The 25,254-nt window shown below is 32.1% G+C and overlaps 3 protein-coding genes and 1 pseudogene across 4 annotated transcripts; 3 read left to right on the top strand and 1 right to left on the bottom strand.

Annotated features, from left to right (window-relative positions):
- Positions 1 to 7: 7 nt before the first annotated feature.
- On the top strand, positions 8 to 1,609 carry LOC139899030 (UDP-glycosyltransferase 75C1-like). Its single transcript, XM_071881837.1, has one exon. The coding sequence runs from the start codon at positions 193 to 195 to the stop codon at positions 1,519 to 1,521; it is 1,329 nt and encodes a 442-aa protein (XP_071737938.1). The 5' UTR covers positions 8 to 192; the 3' UTR covers positions 1,522 to 1,609.
- Positions 1,610 to 8,069: 6,460 nt separating this feature from the next.
- On the top strand, positions 8,070 to 10,250 carry LOC139902350 (crocetin glucosyltransferase, chloroplastic-like; annotated as a pseudogene).
- Positions 10,251 to 11,023: 773 nt separating this feature from the next.
- LOC139899028 (peptidyl-prolyl cis-trans isomerase CYP20-1-like) lies at positions 11,024 to 13,435 on the top strand. The gene is made up of 7 exons (XM_071881836.1): positions 11,024 to 11,148; positions 11,500 to 11,578; positions 12,337 to 12,384; positions 12,481 to 12,504; positions 12,613 to 12,795; positions 12,896 to 12,971; positions 13,086 to 13,435. Exons 1-7 carry the CDS (start codon positions 11,086 to 11,088, stop codon positions 13,222 to 13,224), a joined length of 612 nt encoding a protein of 203 aa, XP_071737937.1. The 5' UTR covers positions 11,024 to 11,085; the 3' UTR covers positions 13,225 to 13,435.
- Positions 13,436 to 14,403: 968 nt separating this feature from the next.
- Positions 14,404 to 19,543, bottom strand: LOC139899027 (SMR domain-containing protein At5g58720-like). 2 transcript variants are annotated; one of them, XM_071881834.1, is made up of 11 exons: positions 18,789 to 19,535; positions 18,653 to 18,678; positions 18,252 to 18,371; positions 17,197 to 17,246; positions 16,750 to 16,976; positions 16,594 to 16,670; positions 16,180 to 16,236; positions 16,042 to 16,109; positions 15,851 to 15,957; positions 15,472 to 15,542; positions 14,404 to 14,808 (listed from the first exon to the last, which is right to left on the bottom strand). In XM_071881834.1, the coding sequence occupies exons 1-11, from the start codon at positions 19,279 to 19,281 to the stop codon at positions 14,686 to 14,688; spliced, it is 1,419 nt and encodes a 472-aa protein (XP_071737935.1). In that variant the 5' UTR covers positions 19,282 to 19,535; the 3' UTR covers positions 14,404 to 14,685. The 2 variants fall into 2 exon arrangements, with proteins under 2 accessions (XP_071737935.1, XP_071737936.1); XM_071881835.1 differs by lacking the exon at positions 15,472 to 15,542 and having other exon boundaries at positions 18,789 to 19,543.
- Between the last annotated feature and the right edge of the window lie 5,711 nt (positions 19,544 to 25,254).

The following is a 25,254-nucleotide window of genomic DNA, read 5'->3' as shown; positions in this document are numbered from 1 at the left end:
AAAAACAAAGTTTTCAGGTGAGTTGTAGACTTGTAATTGCTTGTTTATACGTGGTAAGATCAGATGGGTGAGACATGTTGTAACTTGTATTCTTGTAAGCATGGTCTATAAAAAGATCAAATCGTAAAGGTACTTTCCACAACTTAATTCCGTGCTCAAGTTATAATCAGAGCCTTCATCAGCTTCATCCCAATGACACGTCACCAAAAAATCCTTATCCTCGCCTTTCCTTTACACGGCTTTATCAACCCATCCATCTGCTTTGCGAACCGTCTCTTGGAATTGGGTGCCGATGTCACCATTTGCACCAGCATCTCCATCACAAACCGCCTTGACAAAAAAACCATTCCTGATGCGCTTAACGTTGTTCCATTCTCCGATGGACATGATAACGGCTTACAACCTCCTGTCACCCTGCAACAACTCACCATAGATTTCACTACAAACTGTACTTCAGTCGTTGAAAAACTTATCAGTTCCGCTTCTGCTGCAGGCAAACCGTTTGACAACTTGGTTTACACCACTGGCCTACCATGGGCAGCAGCGGTTGCAAAGGCCCATGGTGTCAAGTCCACCCTTCTTTGGTGCCAACCAGCCATTATTTTGGTTATTTACTACTACTATTTCAATGGCTATAAAGACTTGATATCAAGTGCCACCATCAACAACGATAATTATAATATGTTATCTATCAATTTACCCGGACTACCACAATTAACAAAGTATGATATGCCGTCGTTCTTTTTGCCAACAAGACCAAAGGAACACGATTTTCTGCTACAACTTACGAAAGACCATCTTGATGTACTCGAAGTATCTCCAAGGGTACTCGTTAACAGTTTTAACGAACTAGAAATGCAATTTATTCAAGCAACTGATAAACTTGAGTTCCTCCCGATTGGGCCATTAACTCCACCGCACGAAAAAGATTCATCGGACAGTTGCAATTGCTTGCAGTGGTTAAAGACAAAACATAAATCTTCGGTTGTGTACGTCTCATTTGGAACAATAGCAACATTATCAATGGAACAAACTGATGAGATCGCAAAGGGGTTGTTGGAGATTGGTCGTCCGTTTCTATGGGTGATAAGAGATAGTGAGCAAGTAAAAAGATTGAGCAAGAAAGATGAACTGCAAAAACAAGGGATGATAGTGGATTGGTGTGCTCAAGTAGCGGTGTTGAGCCACCAAGCGATTGGGTGTTTCATGACGCACGGTGGATGGAATTCTACAGTGGAGACGTTATATTGTGGTGTTCCGGTGGTGGTGTTTCCGGTGTGGACTGATCAAGGTACAAACGCGAAGATGATTGAAGACGTGTGGAAAATAGGGGTTAGAGTGAAGAGGAGGTTGGGTGATGGAGTGGTGGAAGGAGATGAGATTAAGAGGTGTGTAGAGTTGGTGATGAATGAAGGGGAAATGAAAAGAAATGCGGAGAAATGGAGGGGTTTAGCGCGAGAAGCTTTAAGCAATGGTGGATCATCCTCTATTAATCTTCAAGCTTTCTTGGATGATACTTGAATCGGAAACAAGAATACGCACGTTACTCTTTTAATTCAACAATTATTCTGAAAAACGGATAAGGTTTTTATTGTTCAGACTACCTGATAAAGACAACTATTTTTACTTAGATGTGCACAGTTTAACTAGATTATCATGCGATCATATCCGGCCCTTTCGTGACAATCATATATATATATATATATATATATATATATATATATATATATATATATATATATATATATATATATATATATATATATATATATATATAAATCTTTTAATATTTAACTAGTCTACGCCCGCGACTTCGCGGAATTAATAATTCAATAATTATTATAAATAATAATAAAAATAACAATAAGTTTTTTTTGTATATATAGTAGAGAATAAAGATAATTGAGTTTATTTTTTTTTTTTTTTACGTAAAAGCTGAGTTTGTTACTAATCAATTAATCAATGATTGATTCTGAAGAGAGACATTTATCAAATCATCATCAAAATTAATGATTGTAAATTATTGTTATAGATTTATCTAAAGTTAATAATCAATCTTTTGACAAAAGATGACATAATTATGACTTTGAAGAAAGATTGCCCCAATATAAGCAATTAATCTACATCGAATATTATATCTTGTTCATGGATAAATCTACCGTAGAGACAATCGGCTGATAAAAAAATATAATTCTAAACAGAGAACATACTTGCAAACCATTTTAGTACTTCAATCATAGGACTGAATGCTCATTATCTTCCTTACAATGTGTGAATGCTTAATGAGATTCGGTAGTATTGTGTATATGAATATACGGATTTTCTATTATATTCATATATATCTCTGCGACAAAATTTCGCCGTTTTGATTCTTAAACTTTGTATCAAATAACATCGACGACTTTTTTATCACTTCGTTGACCTCAACTATTAAACTATTTTACATTGGACCTTGGACTTAACGGGCATTAATTTTATCCCGTTAAATGGACTTAACGGGCATTATGTCATGTTATATAATTTAACGGGATAAAATTAATGCCCGTTTAGTCCAAGGTCAACCATGAAATAGTTTAAAGTTCGAGGTTAACGAAGTAAAAAAAAAAAGGTCACTTATGTTATTTGATACAAAGTTTAGGGACCAGCGTAAAATTTTGTCTATCTCTTCTAATGAATTCAACTTGATAGTGTAAAAACCGAGGTGAATCCCCGAGTGATCGGTTTTAGAATTTAATCGACTAATCTTTTTCAAAATCAGTTCAAGGGTCAAAACCGATCAAAAGTCGAATTTAGCTTATCTGATTCGTACATGGTCCTTGCCGATAAATCCCAACTAACAATATTTTTAAGACTTTTTTGCTCAGTTGGTCCCTCTATTATACCCTAAATCGCTAGTTTGGTCCCTCGATTTTTAATTTGGCAATCAGAATCCCAGAGTTATTTTGATTTTGCAATTGGCGTCCCTCCGTCAAATTTATGTTAAAAAGGTCCGTTAACCCTGTCATGTGCAATGCATGTGAGGGTATAATCGTCTTTTTACTTTTTTATTCACTAAAAACAAGGGACCACCGGTGCAAAAAATTCTTAAAATTTTTATTTTTTAATTTATAAATTTATGATATAATTATATTATATTTACTTTAAAAATTCTTATAATATAATTATATTTACTTGGAGATAAAAAATTTTGAATGTTATAAACCAAACCCATCTTTAAAAATTCTTAAAAAATCTTATAAACCAAACCCATCTTCAACTAAATCAAAAACTGAATGTTTGAATGTTGTTTGATCTGTGGGCATATAATTATAGATCTTTAACTCAAAATCAGATCTAACCTATAAATATAAATTTTAAAAAAATAAATTTACATGGTCTTATAAATCTTCATCTTCATCGTCTGCAAACTCGCCGGAAACATGTTTAGTGGATCAAAACCTCTTCATCTTCATCATCCATCATCTTCTCGGATTTGTTCTTCATCATCAGGTAATAACAACAGATATGGATTTTTCAAAACAGTTACTGGATTTTATATAATTAAAACTCACAATTACTTCACAAATTTTAATTTAGTTCAACAATGAAGTTTTGTAAAAAGTTTGAAAAATATATGCATATACAAGATCAGAAGACGTAAAAATTAAATGGTGTAGGGTTTAAGAATCTCGAGAAGATATTGAAACGATGTCGTAAATCGTTCCCAGATTCATTCATATTCTATATCAATTACCCATGATCCAAAAATCGTTCCCAAATCGAAAATTTAAAAAAAAAAAAAAGAGAAACCCTAGATCTGGTTGGGTTATTTGACTGCGATGATGGTAACATCCATCACTCATTTCTTGTACTTACATGGTAGCATCAGTGAATCATTGTAGTAATTTCGGTTTATATAATTCAATTTTGATTGTAAATTTTCAATGTTTTTGATTTTGGTATTTGACCACTACCATTGATATTGAGTAGTCGTGACAGCTTCGCATATAGTTTTGAAGATAAAGATTAAAAGATTATTACTATTATTATTATTATTATTATTATTATTATTATTATTATTATTATTATTATTATTATTATTATTATTATTATTATTATTATTATTATATTATTATTATTATTATTATTATTATTATTATTATTATTATTATTATAATTTATAGATTCTTGTTTTTATAAATTTATAAAATAAAAATATAAACATTATAAGTTTTTTTGCGCCAGTGGTCCCTCATTTTCAGTTAAGATATTTTTGCACCGGTGGTCCCTTGTTTTTAGTGAAGAAAAGAGTAAAAAGATGATTTTACCCTCACATGCATTGCACATGACAAGGTTAACGGACATTTTTAACAGAAATTTGACGGAGGGACGCCAATTGCAAAATCAAAATAACTCAGGGACTCTGATTGCCAAATTAAAAACTGAGGGACCAAACTAGCGATTTGGGATATAATAGAGGGACCAACTGAGCAAAAAAGTCTATTTTTAACCTTGCAACAACTTAATTTATAGATAGAAATACTGCCCGGCTCAACTGGTCTAGTTCTTCAATAGGCTCGACAAGTTACTCATGTCTAGGACTTAATCTGTGCAACATAGCATTCTGCTTTTATCACTTATTATCTCTATCTTTGAAATGTTACTTGATTTTGAATTATATAATAGATAATTTTCTTAGCTAATTCTAATATTCAGGCATCATCTTCAATACTTAATTAGCTTATCTTATCCTAAGATGGTATGTAAAGAGCCTTATATGTGATGAGTACATGATTGATGATACCCAATAGAGTGGTTGACACGTCTTCAAATGATTCGAAGTATAATCTTGGAAAACTTAAATGCACACGCTCAGTGGCGGATCCAGCAAATATTTTTACTAGGGACATTAATTCGTCGAACACAAAACGGGTCTTGTTATATATGAAAATCCGGGTCAGGTTATGTACAAACCATAAAAATGATCTCCATTATTAAATTCTATATATAAGAACTGTTGAGATATTAATCGATTTGTTCATTGATTTTAAAATTTACATATATTTATTATACTATGTATATGTTGAAGCTTTCAAAATTTATCACAAATCGCAATTGAAAATTTTAGTAATATCATACAAACGAAGAGATTATACTCTCAGCATCATATACTCGTATTATGTCCAATCTTGTTCAAAATAACTTGTTTAAAGACTACGTAATACAATGACAATTCAATAGAGTGAGTGTGGTCTAAAGAGTCCCACATCGACAAATACACCTATTATCCCACTTTTTTCATTATTATAAACTACAAATGGAAGTGGAGTCCCACATCGACACATACACATAGTTGTCCCACTATCTCATCCTTACATAAGCCCAAATGGAAGTATCCATTATATTAAGTCAATGCTTTTGTTTAGCCCACTATTTCATCTAACAAGTAATGGGGCTTCATCGGACCTGGTGCAATCCAAAATATTAAAGATTTTAACACTAATTTTGGATGGATCATAGGGGTCATTTGACCCCCACTTGACCCATACTCCCTCCGCCCCTGCACACGTTAATGTTGCTTATAAAGCATGCTTAAATATTCTACCATGATATTCCCATAATCACTTTTATAGACAAAATAAAATTGTGCATTATTTGATTATACGATACGATACCCGAAAACTCAAATTGCACATATTAACGTTGTTTACATTGCTCACAGAGCCTGCTTAAAGAAAAAACTCAAATGCATGTGTAAATCTTACAGAGCATGTTTAAAGATTTTACCAAATGGTAATGATAGTCCGACAATCATTTTTATTTGATACAACAACAATTCGCAATTTCACTAATGTGGAGTCTGTGAACGTTAGATGTAGACATTCTTTCTCTACTACCTTAAAATAAAAGAGAAGTCATTTTTCCACATAATTGTAGAAAAAGTCAAACTCCCTTTACTCGAAGGCGACGATACTACTTCCAATATTTTAGATGCAATAAAATATAATATTGTGCATTATTCGATCATACCATACAAAAAAACTCAAATGTACATGTTAACGTTGCTTATAGAGCATGCTCAAAGAGTAAAGTCAAATGCACATGTTACCGTTGCTTATATCACTAAAAGACCATGCTTAAAAGAGAAAACTCAAATGCACATGTTAACATTGCTTATAGTAATGATCGTCCCATGATCGCTTTTATTTTTATAGGTAAAATTGTGCATTATTCAATTATACGATTAAACAAAAAAACTCAAATGCACACATCGACGTTGCTTAAATAGCATACCTAATGATTTTGCCAAATCACCTTTGTAGCTAAAATAAAATTGTGAATTATTTAGGCAATGCTCTAAACTATAGGCAAGGGACTTGATGTCGGATTTAGTACTACTATGCTCTAAACTATACATATATGGGTCCTCCTTAATATTCTTTTAGGCAATGCTCTTCAACGAGTGGATTAAGCCCGCACATTATTGCGTAAAGTATTTGCGATATTTTTTTGTAATGCTATAACGTGTTACATAAAGTAATAAAAAACATGAGTTTCTTTAAGCTCCATGTAGTATCTCATTAATCTGAAAGGTTGTTAATACATTTTATTATTTTTATTTTAAGATTAAAATCTATAACTAAATACATATTTGCTTTTTCATATAACTTTTACTCAAAAAATAGACGTATTATACTAAAAATAATAATTCACTCCTAAATTTTTTCTTGTATATAAAAAACTTGATACATGTAACGTGAATCATTCAGTATTATATTTCACAAAGGAAAAAGAACAAAATAAAAGCAAAAAGGAAATTGCTAGATAATTAAAAAAAAAAGAAAAAGAAAAAAAAGTTAGATATTTAGAAAAAAATAGGATGACCTCATGATGTTATCATATGATCTCATCAAAGTTTCCAGTATTGGTATATGATACTAACAAGAAAGGTGAGTTCGAGCGTTGCAGCTTTAAAAGTGTTAGTGATTTAACTTTAGAAAAAATATTAAAAAAATATTATATATTTTAAACCGTGTAATAGCGAGTGTATGTATTCATGTATTTGAGGAAAAAAATTAAAATGATGAATAGTGGGAAATTAAAAAAAATTACTATTAATGAATAGGAGTCGGCCAATATAGTATATATAAAGTGAAAGTGGGAAAAAAAAGTGAAAGTGTAAAAAAAAAAAAATGATGAATAGTGGCCGGCCACTATTGATGAATAGTGGCCGGCCACTATTGATGAATAGTGACTGACGGTTCGCGCGCTGCTGCTTGAAAAGTGTTAGCGATTTAATTAAAAAAAAATTTAAAAATATTATATATTTTAAACCGTGTAATAGCGAGTGTATGTATTCATGTATACTATCCTATCAACTTTCTTCAAATGATAAAGACATAATAGGGCAAAAAAAAAGACAAAAAAATATATTTAAAATGATGAACAGTGCTCGACTAATAGAGATCCAAAGAAAAAAAAAAAAAATATATATATATATATATATATATATATATATATATTTTTTAAACCGCGTAATAGCGAGTGTATGTATTCATGTATACTATCTTATCAACTTTCTCCAAATGATAAAAACATAATAGGGCAAAAAAAAAAAAGACAAAAAATATTTAAAATGAGGGATCCGAAGGGAAAAAAAAGGTGAAGGGATCAAAAAAAAAAAAGTGAATAGTGGCTGGCAACTGTTGATGAATAGTGGCCGACCAATATGATTTGATCATATTATGATCCTTAGCATATATAGTAATAATATATATATATATATATATATATATATATATATATATATATATATATATATATATATATATATATATATATATATAGTAATATAATAGTAAAATGATTCAGTTGAGACGTACGATGACATATCTTATTCCTTGATTAACTAAATCCTCTTAAAATAATAAAATACTCGTAATTACAATAAAAACAATGTCTTTAGGTCAGTTGTAGTTACTTATATTTGTGTTCTTCTAAACATGGTCTATAAAAAACAGAGCCTTCATTACTTTCCATAACTTAATTTCGTGCTTAAGTTATAATCAGAGCCTTCATCTCAATGACACGTCACAAAAAAAATCCTTATCCTCACCTATCCTTTACACGGCTTTATTAACCCATCCATTCGCTTAGCGAACTACCTTTTAAAAAAGGGTGCTGATGTCACCATTTGCACCAGCATCTCTATAATAAAACGCCTCGACAAAAAAACCATTCCGGATAACCTAACCAATGGCGGAGCCAATAGGGGTGCTTTGGGGTGCTGAGCATCCCCTATTGAGCCCATATACTTCTAGTCCATTACTATTTCTCTAATGCTAATTGTTTCGAGCATCTCGTATTAAGGGGTGGTTCTTGCTAGATTTTGAGCAATAGTGTATAATATATTGATTTTTGATAAGATTATACTTTGAGGTGAGTTCTATTGAAAAAGAAATACAGAGATGAGTAAAGGAAGAAGAGAGGATAGAAGATGAGGAAGAAGAAAGTGAGAGAAGTATTTTTTTATATTTTATTTTTAATTAAAAAAGATAAATATGTAAAAGTTTTATTAGTGTCACATCCCGTCTTTTCATGTAATTGTCTTTTCCTATTTCCTATTTTATTTACGCTAATATATATATATATATATATATATATATATATATATATTTATCTTTTATTCAATTTTTTATATTGATACTAATATTAATATTTAAAATTTATTTACTCTTCCAAGCTTTCAAGAAATAAGGAAAAATATTTTTACCCCCTCTAATAATTCTTTCAAAAGTTCAATTATAGTATATTACCTGTACTATTTATATTTATTTTTTATTTTGTAATCAAGTAATTTATAATACAATAATCATAAGTTTAATTAATAATTCCGTAACTTTTTTCAAGCCAAAAGTTAATTTAATATATTTTGTCACAACTTTCTCAACCATTAAAATTTTGAATGAAACCAAATATAATTTACCATCTAAGAAAAATAGATGTGTCCGACTTTATTTGCGCAAAGTTCAATTTAAAAAAAAATATATTATTTCGTAATATCTATTTATTGCGTAAGCCACCCCTATGTTAAAATCCTGGCTTCGCCATTGAACCTAACCATTGTTTCATTCTCTGATGGACATGATAACGGCTTACAACCACCTGTCACCTTTCAACAACTCATCGCAGATTTTACTACAAATGGCACTTTAGTCATTGAACAACTTATGCGCTCGGCTTCTGTTGCAAGCCAACCGTTTGACAACTTGGTCTACACCACTGGTCTACCATGGGCAGCCGCGGTTGCAAAGGCCCATGGTGCCAAATCCACCCTTCTTTGGTGCCAACCAGCCATTATTTTGGTTTATTTACTATTACTATTTCAATGGCTATAAAGACTTGATATCAAGTACCAACGTTAGCAATGATAACAACCAAATGTTCGATAAATTTACCCGGACTTCCACAACTTACCAAGTATGATCTTCCGTCATTTTTTTTGCTAACAAGACCAATGGAACATGATATTCTTTATGAAAGACCATCTTGATGTACTTAAAGTATCTCCAAGGGTACTTGTTAATAGTTTTAATGAACTAGAAATACAATCTATTAAAGCAACTGATAAACTTGAGTTCCTTCCAATTGGACCATTAAATCCATCGGACGAAAAAGGCTCATTGGAGAATTGTGATTGCATGAAGTGGTTAAACACAAAACATAAGTCGTCGGTTGTGTATGTCTCACTTGGATCATTACTAACATTATCAGTGGATGAAATGGAGGAGATCGCAAAGGGGTTGTTGGAGATTGGTCATCCGTTTTTATGGGTGATAAGAGATAACGAGCAGGTAGAAAAATTGAGCAAGAAAGATGAACTGCAAACACAAGGATTCATAGTGGATTGGTGTGATCAAGTAGCGTTATTAAGCCACCAAGCGATTGGGTGTTTCATGACGCATGGTGGGTAGAATTCGACAATAGAGAGTTTATGTTGTGGTGTTCCTATGGCGGTGTTTCCGTTGTGGACCGATTAACTAACGAATGCGAAGATGATTGAAGACGTGTGGAAAACGGGGATTCGAGTGAGGAAGAAGTTGGGTGATGGAGCGGTGGAAGGAGATGAGATTAAGATGTGTGTGGAGTTGGTGATGAATGAAGTGGAAATGAAAAGAAATGCCGAGAAATGGAGGGATTTGGCGCGAGAAGCTTTAAGCAACGACGGATCATCCACTTTCAATCTTCAAGCATTTCTGAATGATGCTTGAATCGGAAACAAGAACACGTACATTACTTTCATGTATACCCGATAGGTAACGGAATATCATAAATGCAAGGAATATAGGCCAAAAATATGAAAGTGACTGCGCATAATCACAAACCCACGGTCGAAACGAAGAAAATAAATGCGAGAATTTTTAAATCGACACAAGCAAATGACGTGCTTATATGCAATCGGTGTGATTGATTTAGTCCACGGTCAACTAGACAGTTTTTTCTTATTATTTTCGTACCCAGGTTACAATGATACATTAGGATTACAAGTTATTGAACAATTCAAATAGGATAACAAATCGTCCAATTTTATGTCCACGTCAAGCCTCGTGTTTCGCTAGGGACACCTCGTGTTCCGCAAGCTCCGTAACCAAACGCGATCCTCTGATCCAAATTGCGAACATTAAAGGCTACAATCCTTGACAACTTAGTCGCATTCCAATACTTCATCTCGCGTGCCACATGGGCCGTGCGTTTCGCAAGCCCATGATCGTTTTTCGCAATCTCGTGTCTACTACAGTACTACAAATGTTCATTGATAAAATTCTTCCTACTTAAACAATAATCTCACACTTAAAAAGTGTCAACAACTCTAATCATCAAACCCTAAAAACATCAACCAAAATACTGGAAATTTAATGACAAAATAGTAAAATAGAGTAAATAAATATAAATAAATAACTTAACCAAATCACTACGAACCACTTTAAAAAAAGACACGCGTCATCAATTTATTCGTTCATAATACGTCAGTACCATTTATAAACCTCAATAAATCTTCTTGCTAACTCCGGCCATTACCATCGATTAAACGTCAAAATCACGAAAATGAAGCTGTCAGCTGCAATTCTTTGCTCGCTACTTGTCATCGTAACCCTAGCTCTCACTGAGGTAACACAATTTAGTCCTAATATTTTATTCAATATCCTTAGTTTCAATCACAGTCCTCGGTTATGATATTAACTGATTCACCAATCGATCTATAATCTCTGGTACTTGTTTTGTGGATTTATGTTTTTGCTGTTAGGTTGTTTTAGATCTATGATAATTAGCTGTAATTTGAGAGTTACTTGTTAAAAGTTTATTTCATATTTTCATGTATATAAATTGATAAAGCGTTAATTAAATCTACCTTAAATGAATGCGTATGATTATGATTATTATATTAATTAATTTGTGTATCTAGAATTAAGAAAGATCATTATTAAGTTATTTGAAATTTAAATTTTGTATGCTTTGCAGGCTAAGAAAGCAGACAAGGATTTGAAGGAAGTTACTCACAAAGTATATTTTGATGTCGAGATTGCTGGAAAACCTGCAGGTAATGCAAAAACTTTTTATTTTAGGTTCAACTCATTCAAAATGTCAATCATTTGTATATATATTTATATGTGTGTACATACAGAGTAATGATAATGATAATTATATATTTGTATATGAGAGATAGTAGTGTTTGTGAGGAACAACATGCTTAAATATTGTTGCTTGCTTGAAACTTGAAAGAAGTCGACTAATGAACACACACTGGCTCCACTAGGTGTAATAACAAGGGCCTTGTCACTCACTGAATATACTTCACTTACATACTAAAAGTATTAAAAGAGTCAAAGTATCATTTGCTATTCCCTACAATCTTTAAAAAGAAATTAGGGTAAACAATAAAAGGATGAGTAAGGGCGAGAAATATTTTTGCTCAGATGTATGCGGCCTAACCTTTGTATTCCATGATGCTATTAAAGTTTGAACTTGAGACCTTTTGGTATTTTAGACTTTGGAGAATTAAATTATTAGTTGTGTTGGAGCTATTTAGTTGTGTCAGGAACTTAAATTTAGGATAGGGTTAGTATAGATAGTCTGATATTGAATAAAGGACTTCAATAAAGTACAATTAAAGCTTATACGCAAGGCGCCTAAGGCACTGTGTGGCACCTAGGCCCCGCTTTATGTTAATGTTTCCCGTAGAGTCCCTTGTCACGCTTTTATAAACAAAGTTTACAACTCCTACGAGCACCTTTCTTTGTTAAATAGTTTGTGATATTTGAAACATGTATCTAAAGATAATATGTACTTGTTTTTCAGGAAGAATTGTTTTCGGTCTCTTTGGAAAAACCGTACCAAAAACAGCAGGTATGATTTTATTCACTCACTTTTGTTTCCATGTGTATTCGGGAAACAGTTCGCACGATTGCTTATTCATACTGATGTGAATTCTTTTTACTGCAGAAAACTTCAGAGCGTTGTGCACCGGTATGATGATATTAGCTTTAAATCTTTATATAGCACTTGATACGTAACAGTATACAAACACGTAATCATCTGCACGTTCATTTCTAATTTTCTTTTTGATTATCTCAGGGGAAAAAGGCATTGGAAAAAGTGGAAAACCTCTTCACTTCAAGGCAAGTGCGTTCCACAGGATTATCCCGAGCTTCATGATTCAAGGCGGTGATTTCACACTTGGAGATGGGAGAGGAGGAGAATCGATCTACGGTGAGAAATTTAATGATGAAAATTTCAAGATCAAGCATACTGGACCAGGTAAAGAATCTATCAATCGCCTCAATCATAATTAGTAACTTAAAGCATTTACTGATTTACTAGCGTTTGCAATTCTGATACTTGCCAAGTTGCTTTGTAGGACTGTTGTCAATGGCAAATTCTGGAAAGAACACCAATGGGTCACAATTTTTCATCACAACTGTCACAACCAGCTGGTAATTTGCATAACCATCAAATGAATTGTTATTATTTATTATAAAGTTGATTACAAATTACAGATATAAATATCTCTTAACGGGTCATTGCACTATTTGGATAATAATTATCAGGTTGGATGGTAAGCATGTTGTATTTGGGAAGGTGTTGTCTGGGATGGATCTTGTTTACAAGATGGAAGCTGAGGGAACACAGAGTGGAACACCGAAAAGCAAAGTTACTATTGCTGACAGTGGTGAACTACCCCTATAATAAACCGCTACATTTTAGATTTGATGGGGTTACCTTTTTTCGTTTAGTATTAGTATAGCAGTTTTCGTTTTCTTCAGATTTTGAATTTCGAATTGTAATGTTGGCTTTGAGTTTTTAACCGAACTTTAGAGTTGAACTTTGTCCTATTAGTCTGTTAAGTTTATGCAACATAACGAACTTTTGTTTGTGTTAAATGCTAGAATGAGGATATGTGTTGTTGCAGCTTCATTGATATCGTATTTTGCTTTTATTTATTTATATATATATATCGAAGATAGTCTTAAAAACTGAAATGAATATTGTAAGTGCTCATCATACTTATCAAGCCGATAAACTAAGATGAGTTTATGTATTCTAGTTTCCAAACTGGAACACATGTTTAACCCTACAAGGAACTATCAAAATCTTCACACGTACGAATCAACAACCATCAACTTAGTGTCAGGTATAAAACTATAGATACCAGATCTCTAAGACTTTTATATAAATTGACTGAGTCAACTATGAAAACATGTAGACGAATAAGGTTTTTTATGTTCTGGCTACCCGGGAGTGAATTTTGTTTTACTCGGACACGATATAACCGAATTATCTTAGATTGCTATTGACCTTTTACGTAAGTTATGTTGCTATTGAGGTTTAAACACTTCATTCCGTTCGTTCCCCATTGAATGAAGTAAAAAAGAAAAAATAAAGAAGAATCTAACAGCTCTAAAGAGTCTGATTAAAACCTTTCAATGGACATGCTATTTGAACTTCTTTTGGGGGATATTAACCCAACAATTAGACTATCTTGAGAAATATAGATTATATTGAACTTTTTATATATGGAAGATAGTCTTATAGACTGATATGAACATTCTAAGTGCTCATCATACATCAATCCGACAAACTAAGATGAGTTAATGTATTCTAGTTTCCAAACTCGGACACATGTTAACCCAACAAGGAACGATTAACTTCTACACAAATCACACATACGAATCAACCACCAATAAGAATTTCAGATCTTTGTTCAGGCTACTCGTCAACGAATAATTTACTCATTTGTACACGATATAACTAGATTATCTTGTTGACCATTTTTGACCATATATCTGGCCATGTACGCATGATCAACATTTATAGGGGGGGGGGGGGAAGTAAAAAAAAACAAACCCGAGCTTTAAGAACACCATGTTGACAAAAAGAGGAACTGAAATCCCTCAACTTCAAGTAACTGGATAAGTATTATACATGATGGTCACGACTTAAAAAGAAAAAAAATATAGGACTAGCTTAATTTACAACTAATCCCAAGTCATCTGCATTGTCTCTCTACACCAAACTAATCTTAGGTAATTTACAAACAACATTAACGTTAACATTTTCTTGATTATACCTGAAGAAATCAGCTCTATAGTCGCATATTTCTCTCTTCAGCATACAATACGGAGAATACAACAAATGGTCGAAAAAGGGTTACTCGCTGTCACTAGAAGAGTCCAAAAAACTGAACTCTCTCTGCCCATTCAGTTTGATAAGCAATGTTCCTCTATTTTCTTCTTCCCAATCAATGTTTTCTGATTCTAATAGATCAACAACCTACAACAACCATATAATTACCACAAATAAATACTACATAGTTAATTTTATTTTCTGAATTTTGATGATTTAAAGACGACTTATTTAAGGAGATGTGTTATAATAACCCTGATAAATTTTATACTTACTAACATTAATAACTAATTTTTTCCATATACAAATGCTAATAATTTAATCGATATCAATATAACATCATTAGTATCAAAATAAACTGATTTTACACATAATATAGATAGATATATATAAATAAATTGGAATCATCTTTAAAAATGGTAAATTGAAAGACCATGTACATCGCATATCAAAATCCAAAATTATTGGTCATGATTGGTATCAAACATTAATTAACACAATCAACTATGTAATTAAAATAAGTAAAGCACAAATAACATGTGACACTCAATGTTACCCCTGACCCTCAATGTTATCCCTGACCTGAAGTATCCACCCAAGTCGCCTTTCGATTAGTGCGGGGGCAGCGGGGAGGGGGTTTTTACCGGCCATGCGCCCATGCCCTCGGATTGGTCCGGGTTTCCTCCAGGCAGTTTTTGGGGGCGGGTTATGCAAATACATGAGATGAACGCGTGGGTGGTTAAGCCCCCCCGGGTGATCCCAAACTGATGTCCCAAAAAAAAAAAGAGGGTGATTAAAAAAATTCCATACCGACTGCTTAAGCTTTGACTTTCCAAGACCAGAACTGCCACATCCCGTAATAACTCTAAAAAGCCGCACAGCTATACATCACAAGCACAAACGTGATCTATATTATAAAACAAGCTACTTTTGTATGCTAATTACTTTTGATTTTAAAAGAAGCAAACTTTGAAAATTATATAGTGTATTTTAGTTTCTGAGACCTATATTGTATGCAGTAACTTACTAACTTACTATTATGCGTGTGCGACTTACAAAAAAACATATGAAGATATACTTTAAAAACGTTGAAAGTGTATTCTCCATACACCTAAATACAATAAACCCTTAAATGACTATTAGAAAGTATTAAATTTATTTTATATAAAAATTAAAAAGGGCTACTTACAACGAACATATGCACCAAATAAGAGGTGAAGTTTTAAAAGCTTCATTCCTTGTTTCACATGTTGTCCATGTAGATCGATTGTTATCACATTTTCAATATTTTTGTTCCTGCATTCATTCAGTAAGATTAGTCAATCTACATAATCTACTTTCCTGTTTTTTCACAATGGCTTCCAACACAGAATGACAAACCTTGAATTAAATATATCCTGGCTTGCCCTTTTATCTGCATTCCTAGCCTTTTCGTTACATATCCTTCCCTACATCAATCAATATTAATACATTATTTACTGTCAACGATCACACATAATAAAAAGGGAATTTACACACCTGATCAGATAGATACCCTGCATATTCCCGTTTTCCACTTGCATATGCAGTTGCAGCCTGAAATATAAAAGCGATAAAAACTCATCACAGGTGGTACAACAATATACACAGCTCCATGAGACTCAATAGAGCAAAGCTTTATTATATAATATATATGTAGAAAAATGGATGGGTCAGGCAGATTTGGTAACAGGTTGAAACGGGTCAAGTTTTAATACAGTTCTAATTAGGTTTACTAAGTAACACAATTTGTGCACACGCAATAAAAGAAGGGAATTTTCATTTTTAGATATAGTTGTTGCCAAATAATTTTAAAGAGGTTAATATTTCAAACTGTTATAGCCTATTTTCAAAAATACATATCCGGTTATTAAAAATAAACCATAGCCTGAATACACCTCATTCATAACTTGCCTTGTGATAGTAGTTTTTCATTGAATCCCAGTGCTGGCTTGCATCACTCCGATAATGCTGATAATCCTCTCCATTAGCTACATTCGTATAAATATTATATAAGAAATAAACCCATCAAAAGACCCACATGTTACTTATGACTGACATTTTAATTACCAAAAACATGCTGTTTTTTTTCTGTATCTTCTGAAGGATAGTCAAACATTTGACCAAATGACTCCATCTTCTTTACCACACTCCTCCAGTTCATATTTCTGGGTTCATGTTTTGAACTCTTTTTCGTATGAAAAAGAGATTCCAACACGTCCTGAGTGAGTTCGGAGGTACTTTTGGGGCTGGGTGGACGATCGGTTCCAATATTAGCAAGAGCATCAAAATAATTCCTGAAAAATATATATAATTATATTCTAAACATATTGTTTAAGAAAGATAAATTGTGATTGTGGGTCCCAAATATACACCCATAAAATATAGGAAAATTGACAAACATTTTGAGCATTACATAAAAATCCACCAAACTGAGAAAGATTTCAAGAAAATAATTATAATTATCATTATCATTCTTCAATACAAAACAATGTAATATGATTAAAGGCAGTTTACCTGCTGCTAAAGCCTATATCACCCTCAGATGACGAAGCTAAATCAGATGTCTGTCAAAAGGTATCATATCAACACACAGACATATTAGATGGCAACATTTTTGTATCATTAATGCATTAGAAAACAGAAGCTATGCACTAAGCACAGACACGCAAAAATTACAAAATGATATACAATTAGCAAGCAACCGAAAATGTACCGTTGCAGAGAAGACCGAAGAATCGAAGAGCATAGAAAATAGAAGCTATGCACTAAGCACAGACACGCAAAAATTACAAAATGATATACAATTAGCAAGCAACCGAAAATGTACCGCTGCAGAGAAGACCGAAGAATAGAAGAGCATAGAACCATGTAACTAATAGATGATTTACATGTAAGGGGTTGTTTGGATGTGGTTATAGATATGCTTACGTAATTTGAAAAAACAAAATCAGATTACTGGCTATATTAAACTAGACTACATTAGTTGATAGTGTTTGAAACTTGAAAGGTTCTTTTGTTCTTTTAGATTGTAGATATCAGATAATTTGTTCTTGGAGTAGTTTAACTCTGATTATTCAAAGAATGGTGCATAACATGACTAAAACGGACATTCATGTTAAACAGGACACGCAACACGACACGTCTTATAAGATGAGAGTAAATGTCTCATATAAGGTTAGAGAAGTGGATAGCATTATATGCTCCTGAGCTCTTCTCAGGGTCAATTTTGTGGAGCTAGTGTAAAACAAATTATTAGTCCTCTAAAACATCATACAAAATTAGTTTATCCAAACATTTGAAAACGGACGGTTCAAACTACAAGTTGCAATAATCATATAATCAGAATTATACACGTCCAAACACCCCTTAAATGTATGATTGATTAACATGGTCTATCCAAAGACGTGAAATTTCCATATTGCTTCATTCATAATCCTAAGACTTACGAGTTACTTAATGAAACAAAAATCATAACAATTATATAAATACAAACATATCGTTAGAGCACAACATACATGCAGAGTGACAAATTAACTAATTATAAGATGCAGAAGAAACAAGTTACTTACACTGTCATTTGATTCCAGAGGAGGCCTACTGTCTTCACTTTCTACATTTACTCTATGAAGCTGGCCACTTTCACAAGGTTCAGATGAAGGGGATGTTAATTCAAGCAATATATCCAAAGCCTGAAAACAATATATCAAGTATAAAAACATTATCATATCAACAATCAAAACCTGAGTAATATCCTCAGTAAACTTATATCCAAAGCAGTACAGTCTCAACTTAGTCACCCAATTTGATGCATACGTTACTATATCCATATAAAGTATCACACCATATACCATAATCACAAACTTGTACTCTATGACAGTTTAACTATATACAACAAAATATGATCAATAACCACACACCAAAAACATCCATCAATAACCAATTTAAAGCAAAAGAAGCAACAACCCTTAACCTTTTCAACATCATAAGCACACTGACCTGCCAAAAAACACATACCCACTTCAGTAAACAAAAAAAGATCACACATTTAACAACCATAAACACACTAAAACACAATTATATACATATATATTTATAACAATACTCACAAAGCACATCTTTAACCAAATCCATCCCTAATTCACAGTCATCACTAAGCATAGAACACAAAAACTGTTCAGCATCTTCCTGACTAACACCATCACTATTTCTTTTCCATTTATCAAATCCTCTTTTTTTAACAACAGTAGGCACATAATCCTTCCCTATAACAGTAGACACCATTCCTGTTGCAGCAATCACTTTGTTCCCTTTACTTCCTTTACCAATTTTCCCTCCAATTACTTGATTATTATAACCGTCACAGTTCGATAAACCCGAGCTTCCACTCGAGCTAGAACCGGTTTCGGTCGAACTCGCAACCACTTCCGAAGCAGAATCGTCATCTTCAATGGAAATTGAAGCAATTTCTTGAGTTAAACCGTTTAAAACCCTAGATTGTTGATTATCAATCTGGCTAGGGTTAGGGTTTTGAGATCCGGTTGACGGGTTTGACTTTAAAATTGGAGGTCTAGGTCTCTTTTTCTTCTTTGGATGCTTCATCTTGTACAAGTTAACGTAGAATACAACAGAACATATATACGTATAGGTACAGGTATATGTATATGTATAGGTATAGAAAATAAAGATGCAAAATTGGTGATTACGGAGGTTATATGGTCCAAAATTAGGGTTTTATGAGGATGAGATCGCTATGAATTGATGATTGCAGATCCCAAAAAGAAAAAACCCTAATGTTTGGAAATGAATAAAAACTGATTGATGAATTAAAAAAAAGGGGGAAATATGGTGAGATGATAGGACCATTCATTCCATAGTGATGGATGTGTACGTGTACCAGGTGGTGCGCGTGGATATTCATATTACTGTTAACTCCCTCAATTTATCAGTAAATTCATTTTCGTTTTGAAATTTTCAAATTAATTATTTAGTTCTATAAATTTATAATTAAGTTAAAATTATTTTATATCATTCTCAAAAGTAAGCGTCGATTTACTGACAACTTGAATGTCGATTAAAGCTTAAATTGAACTCAAAGCATGATTTAAAACTCATGTAAAGCTGATTCTACCATTTTCATAGCTTTTTCTTTCTTTAGCCGGATGTCCCTTTGGAAATACTCTCTTTATCCGTCGAATATAGAGATGGAGGACTTTCTCTACTCTTGTGAGTGTTTCACTCGGAATGGAAAAATGAAATTCTCTGTGACGACCCGGGAATTTCCGACTAAATTTAAACTTTATTTTTATATGGTTTCGACACAATAAGCAAAGTCTGTAATGTTGAAGTCTCAAAAATTTTGAACTGTTTCATATATTCAATTGACCTTCGACTGCTCTCGACGATTCACGAATAATTAATTGTAAATAGATATGTGTGTATATATATATATTGAAAATATAATTTGAAATATTATATGTTTGTATTAAAAATTAATTATGTACAATAAAATAAAGATATGATATAATGATAATTAAGTTAACCTCTTAATATTGAGTTAACAATTGGACAGTAAACCAAACTTTAGGAATTCCATAATTTGTGTTAACCCGATCCCACCTCATTGCCAAAGCCAGTTTTATTTTGTTTTATAGAATCTAATTATTTCATATAAAGTTAAGTGGATAGAAACTTGAATCACTCAAAACGGATTTAAAACGAAGAAATTATGGATAAAACAAGATTGGATAATTTTGCTTGTTGTAGCTACGTGAAATTTGTAACAAATCTATATAAATCATAACTTAACTAACTTATATTGTATTATACATGTATTCTAACATATATTATGTAATCTTGGGATACCATAGACACGAATACAATGTTTTGACATATCATATCGACCCATCTATATATATATATATATATATATATATATATATATATATATATATATATATATATATATATATATATATATATATGTATATATATATATATATATATATTTCGGAACAACCATAGACACTATATATGCAGTAATGCTTGAGTTAGCTATACATGGTTGAGGTTGATTCCAAAATATATATATACTTTGAGTTGTGATCGTGTCTGAGACTTGTAGACACTGGGTCGTGGATTGATTCGAGATAATATATATTGCTTTATTTCTGTACATCTAACTGTGGACAACTAGTTATAGGTTGCTAACGAGGACTGCTGACTTAACAAACTCAAATCATTAAAACGTAATAAAAATGTTGTAAATATATTTTGAACATACTTTGACATATATGTACATATTTGTTATAGGTTCGTGAATTGACCAGTGGCCAAGTCTTACTTCCCGACGAAGTAAAAATCTGTAAAAGTGAGTTATAGTCCCACTTTTAAAAATTTAATATTTTTGGGATGAGAATACATGCAGTTTTAAATGTTTTACGAAATAGACACAAGTAATCAAAACTACATTATATGGGTGAATGATCGAAGTCGAATATGCCCCTTTTTGCTTGGTAGCCTAAGAATTAGGGAACTGGCCCCTAATTGACGCGAATCCTAAAGATAGATCTATTGGGCCTAACAAACCCCATCCAAAGTACCGGATGCTTTAGTACTTCGAATTCGTTTTTATCATGTCCGAAGGATGTCCCGAAATGATGGGGATATTCTTATATGCATCTTGTTAATGTCGGTTACCAGGTGTTCACCATATGAATGATTTTTATCTCTATGTATGGGATGTGTATTGAAATATGAAATCTTGTGGTCTATTATTACGATTTGATATATATATAGGTTAAACCTATAAATCACCAACATTTTTGTTGACGTTTAAAGCATGTTTATTCTCAGGTGATTATTAAGAGCTTCCGCTGTTACATGCTAAAATATGGACACGATTTGGTGTCAGCATGCTTGTATAATATTGTTTAAAACTGCATTCGAGATTTACTTTGTTGTAACATATTAATATTGTAAACCAATATGTATTGGTCGTGTGTAAGTGTGATATTTTTAGATTATCATTTCTTGATAATCTAGGTGGTGTCCTTTTAACCTTGTCGATAAAATAAAGGTTATGGTTTGTTTTAAAAACGAATGCAGTCTTTGAAAAACGTCTCATATAGAGGTCAAAACCTCGCAAAGAAATCAATTAATATGAAACGTTTATAATCGATATAAACGGGACATTTCATTCTCTTTATTCTAGAATAGAGGAAGAATTGTCTACGTCTCCTCCCTCATACCCCACACATGTGGGATTGAGTTTTGTTGTTGTTGTTGTTGTTATTTTATATCATTGTTATATACATGTAATACATAAAATAAGTAAAACGTAAGGGTAAAACTATAAAACTAACATAAATTACAATGTAAAAATTATATTCTTTTTTTTTTTTTTTTTTTTTTTGAAAAGCAAGATCACTCAGAAGACTTAACCACCCACACGTTCATCTCTCGCAGTTGCATAATCCGCCTCCAATTGCTGTCCAAAAGGAAACCCGGTCCAATCCGAGGGCATGGGCGGTAAAACCCCTCCCATACAGCTCCCGCAACGCGATATGCAGAAGGCACCATTAGGTGGAATTCAAAGGTAAAGGGACAACCTTGTGTGCAATGTTGCACCCCACGGGAGTCGAACTCATGAACTCTCGTTAAGAGAGGCAGACCACTACCACATGAGCTATAACACAAGGTTTAAATATGATTTATCAATGTAACTTGTTATGATGTGAAAATGTTTGTGTAAATTTGAGTACTTTTCTGTTTTGTTTAGCTAGCTTTATTAAATTTTGAGAAGATATGTAATATAAAGATATTACTCTCTCGTTACTAATATTCCGTCCAATTTTTTTTGATTATAGATGTGTTCTAACTTAGAATACATGTTTCTTCAATTGATCTAACTAGTTGTTTACCCTCACTTCGCGCCGGGGTTCGGTTTTCAATGTATTTTATTGCGTTTAATTTAACGATAATGTCGTTGAAGCGCAACTCGAGTCGAACTAAAAGGTATAACCCGTCAAAGATTTAAATGTTATTTTAAATTAATAATATAGGTGCATCTCTGCCGGTGGAGAAAAATATAAAGGAAACCAAAAAATAAAAAATAAAAAAAAATTGTTACAACGAGTAGAGAAAAATATAAAGGAAACAATCGGTACTATTCATATTTTTTTCCTAGTAGATATTTGTTGCTGCTAATTATAAAGAAACCAGCGGTACTATTCATATTTTTTGTCTAGTAGATATTTACTGCGGGTGAAGAAAAATATAAAGGAAATCAAAAAAGAAAAAAATGGAAAAAAACTGTTAGAAAAATAATAAATAAAAATAAAAATTGATATAGTACCGTGAATAGTATTGTTCACGTGAATAGTACTGTTCACGTGAATAGTACTGTTCACGTGAATAGTGATCCGTGTACAAACATTGTTGCGCGATGTACAAGTGATTAAAGTGTGAAAATAGTACTATTTATAAGCGTTGTTGCGCGATGTACAAGTGATTAAAGCGTTAAAATAGTATTATTCATAACTTTTGTCTATTAGCATATGTAGTGACACGAACTTTTCCATGATTATATATTAATTGAAAACTATATTTGCATGATTAAATGTTTCCAACATGTTAAGCAATCAAACTTGTTAATACTTGATTATTTGAAATGAGTTTCATGTAGACAATTGACCACCCAAGTTGACCGGTGATTCACAAACGTTAAAACTTGTAAAAACTATATGATGACATATATATGATTATATATATAGTTAACATGATATTATGATAAGTAAGTATCTCATTAGGTATTTTAACAATGAGTTATATACATAAAATTGAGTTTATTGAATTAAGAAACTCGAAACGATGTATATAACGATTATCGTTATAACAACGTCTTACTAAATACATATGAATCATATTAAGATATTGATACACTATATTTAATCATGATAAATGATAAGTAAACATGTCATTATGTATATTAACAATGAACTACATATGTAAAAACAAGACTACTAACTTAAGGATTTCGAAAAGAGACATATATGAAACGATTATCGTTGTAACGACATTTAAATGTATATATATCATATTAAGATATAGTAATATATCATAATATAATGATAATATAATAATTTAACATCTCATTAGATATAATAAACATTGGGTTAACAACATTTAACAAGATCGTTAACTTAAAGGTTTCAAATCAACATTTACATGTAACGACTAACGATGACTTAACGACTCAGTTAAAATGTATATACATGTAGTGTTTTAATATGTATTCATACACTTTTGAAAGACTTCAAGACACTTATCAAAATACTTCTACTTAACAAAAATGCTTACAATTACATCCTCGTTCAGTTTCATCAACAATTCTACTCGTATGCACCCGTATTCGTACTCGTACAATACACAGCTTTTAGATGTATGTACTACTGGTATATACACTTCAATGATTAGCTCTTAGTAGCCCATGTGAGTCACCTAACACATGTGGAAACCATCATTTGGCAACTAGCATGAAATATCTCATAAAATTACAAAAACATTAGTAATCATTCATGACTTATTTACATGTAAACAAAATTACACATCCTTTATATCTAATCCATATACCAACGACCAAAAACACCTACAAACACTTTTATTCTTCAATTTTCTTCATCTAATTGATCTCTCTCAAGTTCTATCTTCAAGTTCTAAGTGTTCTTCATAAATTCTATAAGTTCTAGTTTCATAAAATCAAGAATACTTCCAAGTTTGCTAGCTTACTTCCAATCTTGTAAAGTGATCATCCAACCTCAAGAAATTTTTCTTATTTACAGTAAGATATCTTTCTAATACAAGGTAATACTCATATTCAAACTTTGATTTAATTTCTATAACTATAACTATCTTAATTCGAGTGATAATCTTACTTGAACTTGTTTTCGTGTCATGATTCTACTTCAAGAACTTTCAAGCCATCCAAGATCCTTTGAAGCTAGATCATTTCTTATAACTTCTAGTAGGTTTACCTACTAAACTTGAGGTAGTAATGATGTTCATAACATCATTCGATTCATACATATAAAACTATCTTATTCGAAGATTTGAACATGTAATCACTAGAACATAGTTTAGTTAATTCTAAACTTGTTCGCAAACAAAAGTTAATCCTTCTAACTTGACTTTTAAAATCAACTAAACACATGTTCTATATCTATATGATATGCTAACTTAATGATTTAAAACCGGAAAACACGAAAAACACCGTAAAACCGGATATACGCCGTCGTAGTAACACAGCGGGCTGTTTTGGGTTTGATAATTAAAAACTATGATAAACTTTGATTTAAAAGTTGTTCTTCTGGAAAAATAATTTTTCTTATTAACATGAAACTATATCCAAAAATCATGGTTAAACTCAAAGTGGAAGTATGTTTTTCAAAATGGTCATCAAGACGTCGTTCTTTCGACTGAAATGACTACCTCTTACAAAAATGACTTGTAACTTATATTTCCAACTATAAACCTATACTTTTTCTGTTTAGATTCATAAAATAGAGTTCAATATGA

The sequence above is a fragment of the Rutidosis leptorrhynchoides genome, chromosome 3 (assembly GCF_046630445.1).
Source record: "Rutidosis leptorrhynchoides isolate AG116_Rl617_1_P2 chromosome 3, CSIRO_AGI_Rlap_v1, whole genome shotgun sequence".
In the NCBI taxonomy this organism is placed as follows: Eukaryota; Viridiplantae; Streptophyta; class Magnoliopsida; order Asterales; family Asteraceae; genus Rutidosis; species Rutidosis leptorrhynchoides.
This window is presented reverse-complemented; position numbering and strand designations above follow the sequence as displayed.